The sequence below is a fragment of the Aegilops tauschii genome, chromosome 1 (assembly GCF_002575655.3).
Source record: "Aegilops tauschii subsp. strangulata cultivar AL8/78 chromosome 1, Aet v6.0, whole genome shotgun sequence".
NCBI classification, from domain to species: Eukaryota; Viridiplantae; Streptophyta; class Magnoliopsida; order Poales; family Poaceae; genus Aegilops; species Aegilops tauschii.
This window is the reverse complement of record NC_053035.3, coordinates 457,355,602-457,369,993: the sequence shown is the minus strand read 5'-3', so window position 1 is coordinate 457,369,993 and position 14,392 is coordinate 457,355,602. Positions and strand designations below refer to the sequence as shown.

The 14,392-nt window shown below is 42.3% G+C and overlaps 1 protein-coding gene across 1 annotated transcript; it reads left to right on the top strand.

Annotated features, from left to right (window-relative positions):
- Positions 1-2,321: 2,321 nt before the first annotated feature.
- LOC109778385 (uncharacterized) lies at positions 2,322-13,208 on the top strand. Its single transcript, XM_020336940.2, has 11 exons — positions 2,322-2,421; positions 2,519-2,566; positions 3,005-3,049; positions 3,224-3,343; positions 3,648-3,793; positions 4,042-4,189; positions 4,603-4,686; positions 4,791-4,906; positions 5,279-5,337; positions 12,614-12,704; positions 12,803-13,208. Exons 1-11 carry the CDS (start codon positions 2,322-2,324, stop codon positions 13,028-13,030), a joined length of 1,185 nt encoding a protein of 394 aa, XP_020192529.1. The 3' UTR covers positions 13,031-13,208.
- The last annotated feature ends 1,184 nt before the right edge of the window (positions 13,209-14,392 follow it).

Below are 14,392 nucleotides of genomic sequence, written 5' to 3'. Positions count from 1 at the left end.
TCAAATATATTAATCTGTCAATATTTGTAGTTGTTACGGTAAATATTCGTAATATAATTGTAGGTGGGTGAATTGTATTAGTTGCTCCGTTAATATTCTGTAATATATAGCTTCGTAATATATAGACATGTCTAATATTTGTTAGTGGGGATATTAAGGGGTAGGGTAGGTACTCAATGCGATTTGTGTGTTGCAGATGGCTGAGGGTACTCAGTGGGTGCTTAGCCCTATTGTTCATGTCCAAGGCTTGTCTCCAAGTGTTGTGCAAGTTAGTGAAGTGGACCTCACTTTTGATTGGTTGAAGACTAAATTCATGTTGAAGCAAGGGTTGAAGGAAGACGATTTTGTGTACTACGTCAGCAGGAAGCATTCAGATGGCCCTGGGGAAAGAAAATTGATTGACATAACTGATGAAGGCAAGATTCAAGAAATGCTGAGCGAATGGGAATGGAAAAGGGTTGTTCAGTTGCATTGCTACAGGAAACCGAGTTATATGTGATGCATTTGTCATTCGAGATCCGCCTCCCCGGCAGGCCAGACGTCGTCATTGCCGCTCCTATGTATCAGTAGAGACATTACCATCTATTTCTGTGTGAGACTTATGTCTATTCTATGTATGAGACAAATGACTATGTACTTATGTACGAGACATATGCCTACTCTACAAGATCATATTTAGATAGAACATAATATTCATACAACGAGACATTACAAACAACTAGATAGAACTACATCTAAATTAAATGGCACGTAACTGAACTCACAACATACAGCATAAAAACTACATGAAGTCATCATCGTCATCCTCGATCGATGCAGAACTCTTTCCCTTCGACGATGAAGAACTCTTGCCCTTCGACGATGCAGAAACCTTGCCCTTCGATGATGAAGAACTCTTGCCCTTCGACGATGCAGAACCCGGAAGCGGCGGCATGAAGATATCATCTTCGTCCTCGCTCTCCTCAGTCCATAAACATGGATTATTTGCTGCAATCCTTCCGAAAGTTTCACTCTTCGGCACCACTACCTTCTTCCACCTGTCATGCAACCTAAGAAGTTCTTTACGTACCTCCTCATAGGTCCTTTCAGGCCACCCAGACCTACGTAATTGGTGAGCCAACTCATTCATTATGGTGTCACTACCGGTGAGTTCGTCCCATGGAACTATCCTATTATCCATCCTGAAATTGGTAGCTAGCCTCAGAAGAGTCCTGCTCATCCCAGGGTGAAAACTACGATCGAAAGGATAATGGGACATCTCAACTATACTACACTGCAATGCTTATCCAGCTCCGTCTGAAGGGGGTTTTATAGGTAGAGACGAGAAAATGGCGGGAAAGAACGACTGCGGTATGGCGGGAAAGGTTGGCGGGAAATGGGAGGAGGGAAACGGGTGGCGGGAAATTGGTTGGCGGGAAATGGGTGGCGGGAAATGGGTGGCGGGAAATGGGTGGCGGGAAATGGATGGCGGGAAAAGCGCAATTTGGAAATGTCAATAACTTTCAAAACAAATGTTCATCACAATGGAAAAAGGTTCCCGCCTTTCAAAAAATGCATGCAATTTTTTTGAAAAATATGAAAAGAAATGGTTCCTGCCACTAAATGAATGTACGTCACCTTTGCTGGAAATATTCTCGTGTTTCCAAAAAATATCCATGACATTGTAAAAAATGGTACTCCCTTCGTCCCATAATATAAGATGATATTACAATCAATATACTCACATATCACGTGGGTTAACAAATGTTTAGATGGATCATGACATTTTAAGAAAATATTCGCGTGTTTCTAAAAAAAGTTTGTGAAAATTTCAGAAAAGCATTTTAAAAAATGTTGTGTGGTTTAAAAAAATGGTATTTCCATTAAAAATGTATTTGAAGAAATGTTACCATGTATTCATAACGTGTTAAAATATATACTTTAAAAAAATATCATCATGTATTATTAAAAATAGGCATGCACCAGTCGGGCCACAGCAGGCCAACTGAGCATAGTCGGCCCACTGCAGGCCTATCGGTGTACTGCAGGCCGACTGGACCCTGTCGGCCAACTGCAGGCCGACTGGGCTTGAATCTGGTGGCCGACAGCCCAATCGGCCAGCAGCAAACTGATGGGCCACCAGTCGGCCTGCTGTGGGCCGACTGGGCTCAGTCGGCCTGCAGTAGGCCGATGGTGTATTATTTTTAAAAAATCTTTTTTTTTGTATTATTTCTGTAATTTAAAAAAATGTATTATTTAAAAAAAATTAGCCGTGCTCGGTGAACCCCAGGTAGGGTTTGCCCTAATCCTCAAAAAAAAAAGGGTAGGTGCTCACAGCAACGATGATCCGTGCGGCGGCGGTCATGAGTGAAGGCTCCGAAGGGGAGGAGGTCTTCATCGACGACGATGACATCATCAGTGAGATACCCCTGGACGAGGAAGGTCAATACTACCTATACAAGTACCATGTCATACACAGAACCAGCTTGTAGTTCCTCCTTACTTCTGCTTGCTCCGTGCTTAATTTTTCCTTGCTCAGATCTCCCCGACCAAGACGATGATGACGAGCAGGACCAAGACATGATGGGTATGTGCCTTTTTTGTTACTAGTAGTACCTCCGAACCATGAAAAGTGTCGGAGAAAACAACTAGTTCACGTACAATTTAGTTTTTGTGGATCGGAGGGAGTATCTTTCATCTGTTTTAGTATAGCTGTACTGGCACTGCTTACATGGTTAACTATTATGTTTGTGTCCGTTCTTACTTGAGAGCGACGATCTTAATGGAATAAGATACTGTCTTGTGCTATTGATGACTGAATATTGCCTTCTAAACTGAATTTTCTTGCAAATGAGCTCATGCTTCTAGGGAACCTTTTTTTTTGTATATAAACCTTGGCACCATGCTATTCGTTATCTGGTTGTTCATTTTACATGCAGTACACTTTAGACAATCTGAAGTTCTTTACCCCCTGACAGTATAATGTGCTAGTAATTCAAGTGCCCTTTAATTTATGTTGTTTCAGATGAGGTTGAGGATCATTCAGCATATGCATTTCATGGGCATACAGGCAAGATCTCGTTGAACGAACTAGCTTACAATGTCTTGTGACTATGATTTATTGTTTGCACTTATGCGTTTGATACACCATGCAATTTGTCGTCTCTTGTATCATCCGCTTCCAGAGTACTTTTGCATTGAAAATCACATATATTAATAGCTGCTCTTGATATTCTGGGTACAGATGAGGTATTTGCGGCTGCGTGCAGTCCTGTGGATGCATCACTTGTTGTTTCTGGAGGTAAAGATGACAGAGGGTTTCTTTGGAGGATTGGATCTGCAGAGGATGTTCAAGAGCTGCCTGGTATGGTTGACTCATTTTCTTACTCTAATTGGGAATTCCTTAGTCGATTTGTTGTATGTAAATGTTTCTCTGGACTTTCCCTATGCTTATCACTTTTACTATTAGTTCTTACATGTGCTGTTCCTATTTCTGTTGGCTATAACTCCAAACGTATTATTGATATATTGCAGCAAGTCTTCTTCTATGTTTTTTTTTAGGAAAATCTTTATATTTACGTTCCTGTTCATCGGCTTTTGTACCTTAATTTACGGATGCATCCCTAGAATTGTCTATGAAGCTTATATAATATCTGTTGCCGATACAGGACATAACGATACTGTCAGCACTGTGGCTTTCAGTTCAGATGGGAAATTAGTGGCTTGTGGAAGTATGGATGGACAGATAAATGTATGGAATACAGCTACACGAACACTTCAGCGAACCCTTGAGGGCTCTGAATCAGGCTTTGAGGTGAGATGATGCTGATCACTTTAATCCGTTTAGCTGAACATACCCCCTAATGCTTTGTTCGATTACACCCTGCCCTAAGAGGATTGGAGGGGATTTGACTTGTAGAGGATTTAATCCACCTCAATCCCTGTCAAAACCCCTCCACAACCCTGTCAACCGAACATGGCCTAACTGTTTCAATTGCAAAATCCGTGTTTCCTGCTGTTGAACTGTATATAATGATTAATTATATGCCTCTGGTTTTGTAGTGGCTTAAATGGGATCTGCGAAGTCACATTATAATTGCTGGATCAGAGGACTTCAACATATGGATGTGGAATGCGGACACCAATGCCTTTCTGAATACATTTGCTGGCCACAGTAACACAGTGACATGTGGTGATTTTACACCTGATGGTACTGAGTAATTTTCTCTAATGCTATTTAATTTGATATATGTTAGCGTTATGAAGCTGCCTCTTAGTATGGTATAAAATATATCACCCCAGTCTGGACATTATTGGGTCCTGTTTTTTGGAACGTCACGCGCGAAAAATTTCACCTTATGTGACAATCTGTTTTTAGCTATCAACATATTTGTTCAGATTTCAGAGGAACTTATGGATGGATCATGGTGTATTAATATTTCTGCTACTAACTTGTGTTCTAAGTTAATCTCAGTGAAACTAGAAGTTGATCATAAATGTAAATAACAGAATGACTTCTATGATGGTTTAACATCTTAGATCCATTTTCACCAGCTTACTTGATGTTCAGGTCCCCGATGTAGCACACCCTTTTTTAGCTAATTCGCATGTTTCCCTTTGAAGGTGAGCTTATTTGTAGCGGATCAGATGATGCAACACTAAGGATATGGGACCGTGAAAGTGCACACTGCAGACACGTTGTTCGAGGTAAATTATTGTCTATGTTGCAATTACCATATATTCGTATGGTTGTTTTTCTGTGTTCTCTGTTAACCTGAATGTTATTATCTGACCGTTTTACCGCCATCCAGGTCATGGTTATCATACTCAAGGACTGACATGTTTAGCTATTACATGGGACTCCCAATCAGTTGTTAGTGGCTCTCAGGATAGTTCTGTGCACATCGTGAGCATAAAATCAGGCCAGGTGGGTGTACGTCGTGATTTCGCACTAATTTTTTTAACAAAAAGGTTAATGAGTCACTCCCATACATGCTGAATGAGCTTTGAATCCTTCTCATCCAAGTTGGCTTACAATGGAAAGTATTTGATGCAGTTTATGGCTCTATCTGCATTGTAGATCATGTAAAATAAATAAATTATTGATCACCTTATTTTGCTTGTAGTGATATCTGCAGAGTTTTTGTTTTTGAGATACTGTAGGATTTGTTTTCTTAGGATAGTCGCATACTCAGCTGGTAGTTTTCAAACTTTTAGAAGCATGTGCCATTGTTTTGCATCTAACTCTGAAGGTAAGATCTGATTTGTGTGTAACAAGTTTTGTCGGTTGTTTTTGCAGGTTGTCGGTTCATTAGTTGGCCACACTAATTCCGTCGAGTGCATTGGCATCTCACCGAGGTACTGTTTCATGATACGTTCTTGGAATGTTGCAGTCTGTATGATAGATCTATTGCACAATAATACATATGGCCTTCCTATGAGTAAATAGCATAAAACTACTAGTTTACAGGCTATAGTTCCAAAAAGCTACCACTTTTTAATTTTTCTCAGAAACCTATCAGTCGCGCGGTCCGCTGTTTCAAAAAACCCAAAACGCCCGTGACTAGCGATTGAACCGTTTTTCTGACCGTCTGGACCCACATGTCAGGCCACCTGGCCACGCGCGCTCACGGCGAGGCCGTTGACGGCTGTTAGCCCTTGCGGTCCGGTCGGAACGAAACGAGCTGGTCGGGCCGCACTCTCTCTCAGTATCCCCCTCCTCTCCCCTCTCCCCCGCAGTGACCTAGGTTGGCGATGGCGGCGGAGAGCTATTGAGCCAAGGCGTCACCGGCCAGGAGGGCGGTGGACATCCAGAGGTGGCCCCAGGGCGAGGCAGCTCGAGCTTCCCGGCGCAGCGGTTGCAGCAGCCATCACCGCCCGCGGCTGAGGTCGATCCGGCGAGCTCAGATCCGGCAGTCCGCGCGGCTAGGGCAGTGGCGAAGTCCATCCACGCTGATCCAGATGGCGGCCACACTTGGGCTTCATCCTTTGGTGGAGTGAGGTAAGAAATTTCTGGGCCCTTCATACTTTTAGTTCAAATTACAAATTTCTGGGTCCTTTAGTTCAATTTAGAACTAGGGTTAGTAATTGTTTGTTCTTGGCATGGTACTTTATTTTATTGGTTAAGTCACTGCAGAAGAAAGTGCATTTGGTTAGTTCATTTGGTCAGTGCATTCACTGTAATTAGTAGAAAGTTCAGTAATGTTCAGTACATTTGGTCATTGTTTTAAGTTTTAGTGAGTTAAAGATTAATTGTTTGTCAATTTAATCCTACAGCTTAGATGATGAGATTTGGGACATGAGGCTACATTTTCAAGGAACAGATAACATGAAGAGAAAGTATTCAGTTTCTTCATACATTAGTTATCTGACCATATTAGCATTGGTTGAGTTGGAGGGTTATGGAATGGATGCTTGTCTGACTTATGTAAAGGAAGAGGGAGAGGGCTTGGAGGGGGTGGAGGTCCTGGATAGTGAGGAGGCATTAGAGGAAATGCTTGACTTGTTTGTTGATAAGAAGATCCTGAACATCACTGTCAGAAAGCCTACTGATCCAAGCCCAGCAGATGTTAACATGGATCACATCATGCTTGAGGAGCAGATCCCCATTGATCATGTTGGTGAACCTGTTGTTTATAGTGTTTCCCAACAAGGTGTCCTGTATCCACTCCATAATGCAACTTTGGCACCAGCAATCCCTGAGGAACCCTATCTTAACACACAACATAGTTGTAATTTCAACAAGGGGAAAAATGTTGTGGAAGAAGAAGAAGATGTAGAAGTAGAACATGATGAAGATGAAGATGAGATGGACAAATCCTCTTCAGATTTTGAGTTTTTTAGGGGTGATTACAAAGGGCAGAATATATCATACAAGGCTTGGTGTAGGGGTGAAGATGAGGCAGGGACAAGCCATAAGACTAGGGGAGAGGAAGAACCTGCAGATCACTATTGTGGAGCAAACTCAGAACCATCTGAGTTTTGGGAGGAAGACCAAATCCTTTCTGAACATGAAGAACCCTCAGTTGTACCAGAGAAAGGAGCAAAGAAGCTTAATCCTGTCAGAAAACCAGGCCCAACTAGCAAGTCACACAGTGAGCCTGAACACACCAAGTTTGAAGATTGGGTGCCTGAACCTGATGAATACTGCTTTCCAGGTGATTTTGGTCTTAGTGATGAAGAAGAAGTTCCAAGGTTGCCTTCTGGTAGGAAGAGAAGGTTGAAGAAGAGTAAGGAGAGGAGGTGGTATGATCCATCAGTCCCTGATGCACATGAGCAGTTTGCATTGCATTTGTGCTTCCTAAATGTTGTGGAGTTCAGAGAAGCACTAAGAAATTTCCATGTCATGACACTTAGGAATTTTGAGTATCACAGAAATGAACCAACTAGGGTTATTGCTTGGTGCTCTGATAGAAAGCAAGGTTGTCAGTTTTATATAGTGGCCTCTAGAATAGCTAATGAGTCTACTTTCAGCATCAAGAAGATGAATTTGGATCACACTTGTGGAGCAAGTGGAGAGAGCACCAAGGTTATAGTAAACTGGGTTGCCAAGGTTTGTGAGGATACCATTAGATCAAACCCTGGAGCCGGTGTTGAGACAATTATGTCATACACAAAGAAAACATTTGGTGTTCATGTGCCTAAAAGCTTCGCATATAGGGCAAGGAGGCAAGCAGTTGAAGTTGTGCAAGGAGATCACAGACTCCAATATCACAGACTAAGGGACTATCTACAGTGTGTGCTAGATACTAATCCAGGCAGTAGATGCATAGTGACAACCAAAGAGGACCTAGAAAATCCAGCTCCTACCCCTAGGTTCCACTACATGTTCTACTGCCTTTTTGCATGCAAAGAGGGCTTTCTCAATGGATGCAGGCCATTTATAGGTACATGATCCTTACACATATATCTAAGATGGTTGCATTCATGTTATTTACAACTAAGGTGATCATATTTTCAGGTTTAGATGGTTGCTTCATCAAGCTCAGCACTGGACAAGAAATATTGGCAGCTACTGGCAGGGATGGGAACAACAACATCTTCCCCATTGCATTTGGTGTTGTTGACAAGGAAGACACAGACAGCTGGACATGGTTTCTCACACAGCTGAGAACTGTTATTGCAAGTGGGAACAAGTTTGGCAAGTACACAATTATGTCTGACAGGCAAAAGGTATGTGCTCCAGTACTCATGACAACCACACTTTAAACTTACCATCATACTTATCCATCATTCTAAGCCATCATTAATTCATAATTAACAGGGATTGTTGAATGCAATCAATGATGTATTCCCTGACTCCCCACAGAGGTTCTGTCTTAGACATATATATGCCAACTTTCAATCTGCTAGTTTTAGAGGGGAGGAACTCAAGAAACACTTAGATCAGGCTGCCTATTCCTTCACTAAGAGTGGTCATGAAAAAGGGATGGAAAATTTGAAGAAAGAAAGTTTTGAAGCTTGGCAGTGGTTGTCACAGATATCAGACCATACATGGGCAAGATATAAAATGGATACTGTTTGCAAAACTGACCTGGTTGTTAACAACCTCAATGAAGTTTTCAACAGAATGATATTGGATGTTAGGAACAAGCCAATCAGGACTATGCTGGAGGGCATAAGAACAAAGTTGATGATCAAGTTTCAGAAAACCAGAGAGAAAATAGAGTCATGTAGATGGGAGATCACACCAACCTACTCAGAAATTTTAGAAGAAGGCAAGAAGTGGGCTAAGTACTATGATGCATACATGGCAGGTCCAGGCATCTGGCAGGTGACTAGTAGCTCTGAGAACACATATTGTGTTAACTTCAACAACCAAACATGTAACTGTAGGAGGTGGGACATGACTGCTGTGCCTTGCAGTCATTCCATTGCTGCAATGCAGAAAGTGAAGCTACATGCTGAAGACTTTGTCAATGACTTCTTCAAAAAGCCCATGTACTATGAAACATACAAACATATAATTTTCCCAGTTCCAGGTCCTGACCACTGGCCTCATACACCTGGACATGACATATCTCCACCAGTGTTCAAAGAAAAGAAGGGCAAAAAGCAAACTGCCAGGAGGAAAGGTGTATTTGAGGTGCCAGCAAAAAAGGATACCTCAAGAATTGGTACTGTCACATGTAGCAACTGCAAGAAGCAAGGGCATAGGTTCAGCAACTGTGGTGACCCTTTGAAGCCTAAGTTTCAGATGAGGATGAACAAGCACCAGGTCATTTGAGGCCATGTCTCATTTCATTTCATTGTTCATTTTCTTACAATGTTTCTTAATTGTGTAGGAAAATAGAGCCAATTACTCTCAAGCTGGTTCTTCTATGGCTACAAATGCTCAGAGGCCTCCAAGAAAGCTACTGCACCTGAAGCAAGACCAGCTACAGCAAGAGCTACACCTTCACCAGCTCCAGTTGCTACTTCTAGGGCAAGAAAAAGGGCTGCTTCAACTATTCCAGCAGCTACAACACAAGCACCACCAGCTAAGAGGAGCAGGACTAACACTTCTTCTCCTGCTAAGAACACCAGATCATCTACAAATTCTCCAGCAAAGAACACCAGATCTTCAAGTGCCCAGAGAAGAACTTTCATTGCACCAAGGCAATCAAATTCAACTGTTGTCCAGGAGGGGTCAAAGAGGATCAGGAAGCCAAGTGGGAGGCTGAAAGACTATTTTTATGCAAGTGGTAACTAGCTCTTGGATTTGGGTAACTTGAGTTCATTTGGCATGGTTATGTTAGTGTCAGTGAACAAATATGGATGGATTTGGGTGTACTATGGTCTGTAATGACTAAACTTTATTTTGTTTCAGAGATATTCAGTCAGTTGAACTACCATGGTTTGTAATAACTACTATGCAGTGTGTTCATTCAAACAGTCATTCCTGTGTTGATTCAGTCAGTACATTTCAGTCAGTGTATTTCTGTCAGTTAATTCAGTCAGTACATTTCATATCCACTGCATAATTTCATTGACAGTAGCAAAAATACATAGATTCATTGGTTCAGAATAGCATCAAACACCAGTTATTACATAGATTAGAGTAGATCTTACATAGTACACCAGATCTTACATAGAACACCAACATGGAAAGATATATAGATGGATGAGATGAGATTGACATATCAGTCATAGCGCTCGAAGAAACGGACCCACTTGGCCCTAGTTGCTGGATGAGGAGCCATGACTGCCCTCACCCTTGCCCACCTAATGATCTCCATGAATGACCTTCCCCTGCCACCAGTGAAAACGAGCTCCAGTTCTTCATCATTGCACTTCTCCAGTACCTTGTCGGAGAGTCGGCGGTTGAACTCCTCTTGCTGCTCATCCTGGGCCGCCTCTAGTGCCCTCTGCCTGCGCCTCCTCCTCCTCTGTGCTGCTGCTGCTGTCCTAACCTCCACAACCTCCCCCTCCTCCTCTGTGACATCTCCCATGTCAGGATCCATCTGTAGGGTTTCTTTTGGGTGGCGGCTAGTGGAGTCACTGGGAAAGGGTGGGGGTGGGGAGGGGTTTATATTGACAGATGGATGGGGTTGGGTTTAGTAGGCCTAGGGTTGCATTTGGTCAGAGCATAGTGGGCCACTAAGCCCAATTACCCACAGAAATTGGGTATGTAGGCTAACAAATAACATATAAAAGATAGAAGATCAAGTTGAACACTTAATAGCATACAAGATCCATTTCCACAACTTAGTAGCATCAGAGATCCATTTCCACTACTTAATAGCATAGGAGATCCATTACAACACTTAATAGCATAGGTGATCCATTACAACTTAACAACATAGGAAATAAGGTTCTTACACTAGGTTAAACTTCACATTCCCCCAAAATGTACACCCATAATCACTTGCAGTCATGCCAGGCCACATCCTTATATAAAGGCCTTTGGATGTACTTACTTCACCAACATATCACAACAAGTTCAAGACTCAAGGATGGCCTTGATTTGCTCTAACTTCTCCTTGCTGCCATACCCTTCTTTCAGCAGCTCAGCAACAACAAGCTCAAGCTTTGCCTTCTCCTTTTTAAGAACATCTCTGTCAACTTCAACAGCCTTCATAGCCTTCCTGGTGTTCTTGATGATATCAGCTTGGCTCTGAAAAATGCACCTCTGCTCTGTTGCAAGTTTGAGCTTTTCCATCTGCACCTCCAACATAGCTTTCTCCTCTAGCTCCTTCTTCTTCTTCTCAAGTTCTTCCTCCTCCACTTGTTTCTGGTACACCTTCTTGTCCACCCTACCATCCTGCCAATCAAACATCTTGGATACATCATCAACAAGCTTGGTGTACTCAATGCAAAGCTTGTCATTTTCAGTCCTAAGCTTGGCCAACTCCCTTTCATGTTCACTCTTAAGCCTGGCCAACTCCTTCTCAAACTTCTCCTTGTCCTGTACCCTTCCAAAGTTCTGCTCATGGAACATCTCCCATAGCTTGCACAGACATCTCTGAAGAACAGTTGGCCAAGGCCCATCAACCCACTCTACAACACCACAATTCACACCATTTTCCTGCATTTATAAATGTGATAAGTTATTACAAATGGACTAGGAGCTTATTTCAGTTCCATGATTAACTTGTATAGACTTCATAATTTCTAACAATGAATAACATAAATGAGATATGATAAGTTATTACATATGTGACTGTCATATCAAACAAAGTGCTGCATCATATCAAACATCAGTGAACATACATAGCAGAAAAATTTATTGGCATCTAACCTGGACTGGGCAGCCATAGAAACGCCTTCCTGTTACAGGCCCTTCAAAAGCAACACGCTTAATAGGCCTCAATTGATGCAGAATGCACTTGGGATGAGCAAGCTCAAGTTGGCCACGGAAAAGGGGCTCCACAGTGGTGTCTGGTTCCTCCTGCAACCAAAATAACCAGCAAACACTAGTTTCAATCTGCACTCAACACCAGAATCAACTTGCACGGTTCATTAAACACTAAAAAAATCCCCAACTCAGCATGAACCCTAACACTGTACAGAGATGAACCCTAGCTTACATCAATCCTACAATCAAACCCCAGCCTCACTATTGAACAAGAATCCTACAACAGCAAAGATCCATGGCGGTAGCCTAGGCCTACTAGCACCTAACCCTAACCCTAGGTGGCAAAGAACTTACCATAAGTCCCATGTCCATGCTGACGACCTCGCACTCCTCCTCCGAGCTCGTTTCCTTGTCGTTCCAGGAAGGCATGGCGGCAAGGAGGTCGACGGCGACCGACCTCAAAGACGGCGAACGGCGGCGAGCTCGTACTGGAGCAGGGGAGTGGGAGCAGGGGAGAGAGCGAGCAGGGGAGTCAGTGAGCAGCGAGTGGGAGCATGGTGGGGAATTTAGCTCCTTTCGTTCCGACCGGACCGCGAGGGCTAACGGCCGTCAACGGCCGCGCCGTGAGCGTGCGTGGCCAGGTGGCCTGACATGTGGGTCCAGACGGTCAGAAAAACGGTTCAATCGCTAGTCACGGGCGTTTTGGGTTTTTTGAAACAGCGGACCGCGCGACTGATAGGTTTCTAAGAAAAATCAAAAAGTGGTAGTTTTTAGGAACTATAGCCTGTAAACTAGTAGTTTTATGCTATTTACTCCCTTCCTATTGACCCTAGCTAGCTTCACCCCTGTTCTCTGCAGGTACAACTGGGTGGCCACAAGGAGCATGGATGAGACACTCATCATCTGGGACCTCACTCACCAAGCAATTCGATCCATTTGCGAGCATGATGTGGGTGTAGAAATCAGTTGACCTTTATGGTTCCTCTTGTATTTTTATTTACGTCGCTGTGAGTGAACTTATTCCTGCTGGTGGTGTTCGACAAGCAGGACGGCGTGACCTGCCTGGCGTGGATCGGTTCGTCGAGGTATGTAGCGTCAGGATGCATCGACGGCACGGTGCGCATCTGGGACAGCCTCTCTGGGGATCTTGCTCGCATACTGAGCGGGCACCGTGATGCCGTGCAGGCGCTGGCCGTCTCCGCCAATCGCAGCTCCATTGTCTCGGTCTCCTCGGATAAGTCTGCCCGCGTCTTTGACATATCCATGTTCAAGTGAAAATATCGAGATTGGATTCATTGGCTTGCATGGTCAGGAAATGTATGTACTTGTGGTCATCATGGGGATCTCGGAACTTGGCACTGATCTTTGAGATGTGTAGTCAGCAAGCTGAACAAGGGCGTAAGATAAGGGAGTTTTTTTTTAATGTAAGTTAAGGGACTTATTTCAACATTAATATGGGAACTTGTTTTTTCGTGCTTCTAGCTCTCTCTAGAAAGGATACACATTCGTGTGTGTTGTTGAATGGGCACACGGATAACATATAATTATAGGATTAACGTCAAAATTATTGGGAAATTTCTCTTCCCTACTTCAATTCCTCACGTTGTTACATGTACTATATATATAGACGCCACATGGTTAGTAGGGCACTTAGTGGTAGTAAGGCACTTAGGTTGCATTTAGTATTGAGTTAGATTATGATAACCCCGTTTAATATATCTGAATCTTCTTGTTTCAGCGTTTATTTGAGTTGCTTATTTCTACTTTTTGGGTGAATTTTCATGTCAGATTATAAAATAAACATGGCACAACATAATTTAACAAGTATAAACTAAGCCTTAGGAGGAGGATTTTCTATCATGGCTTACCACATAACTTGTTAAGGTCTTGACGGTGTAAATTTCTCAAAAATCATGAAAAAATATACTGGAACAACACACCCATAATATAAGATGATCTAGCTGGCCGATTGAAATAACACGCCTGTATATGTCCTGGACGAAGAAAAAAACAAATCGTTGAGGATACAATTATGTCGTAGTGAGTTGGAATGATTGTTTTTTATTTTTGCCGAGGGCACTAAACGCACATTTTAACTTTGCAGTGACGTTCCACTATTTATTTCATATTTTTTGATAAACTTTAAACCATTACAAACTTAACAAGCCTTAACAAGTTCTACAAACAACAATGATATACGCAATTTTAACCTAATCCTTAAAGGTAGTAGTTTGGTTCCCCCAATTTGACTTGACGACGCTTGGCAATGATGTGAGAACTTAGAGCTATGAGCAAGTTGTTTGATTCTAGTTGGCATAATCATTTGCCTCTCACTAACACTAAAACAATTTGTGCAATCCTTCTATAAGTGGTTCTGCTTTATCATATAGAATGTCATATTACTTACCATATTTATACATATATTAATGTCATAGATTGGCAACATGTTTTCTTAGTTAGTTGAAATATTGTGAATGATAAATGTTTGTTGTTTCTAGTATTTATAAGGGTGTAGAGGTTTTTGAGCTCCACATTACAAATTGCATAATGGATTCTTCGTAATTGGTTCATTTTTATACTTTAATATGATGAAAAAAATAAGGAATCAAAATCAGATAAATCAAGTTGGAGAAGGAT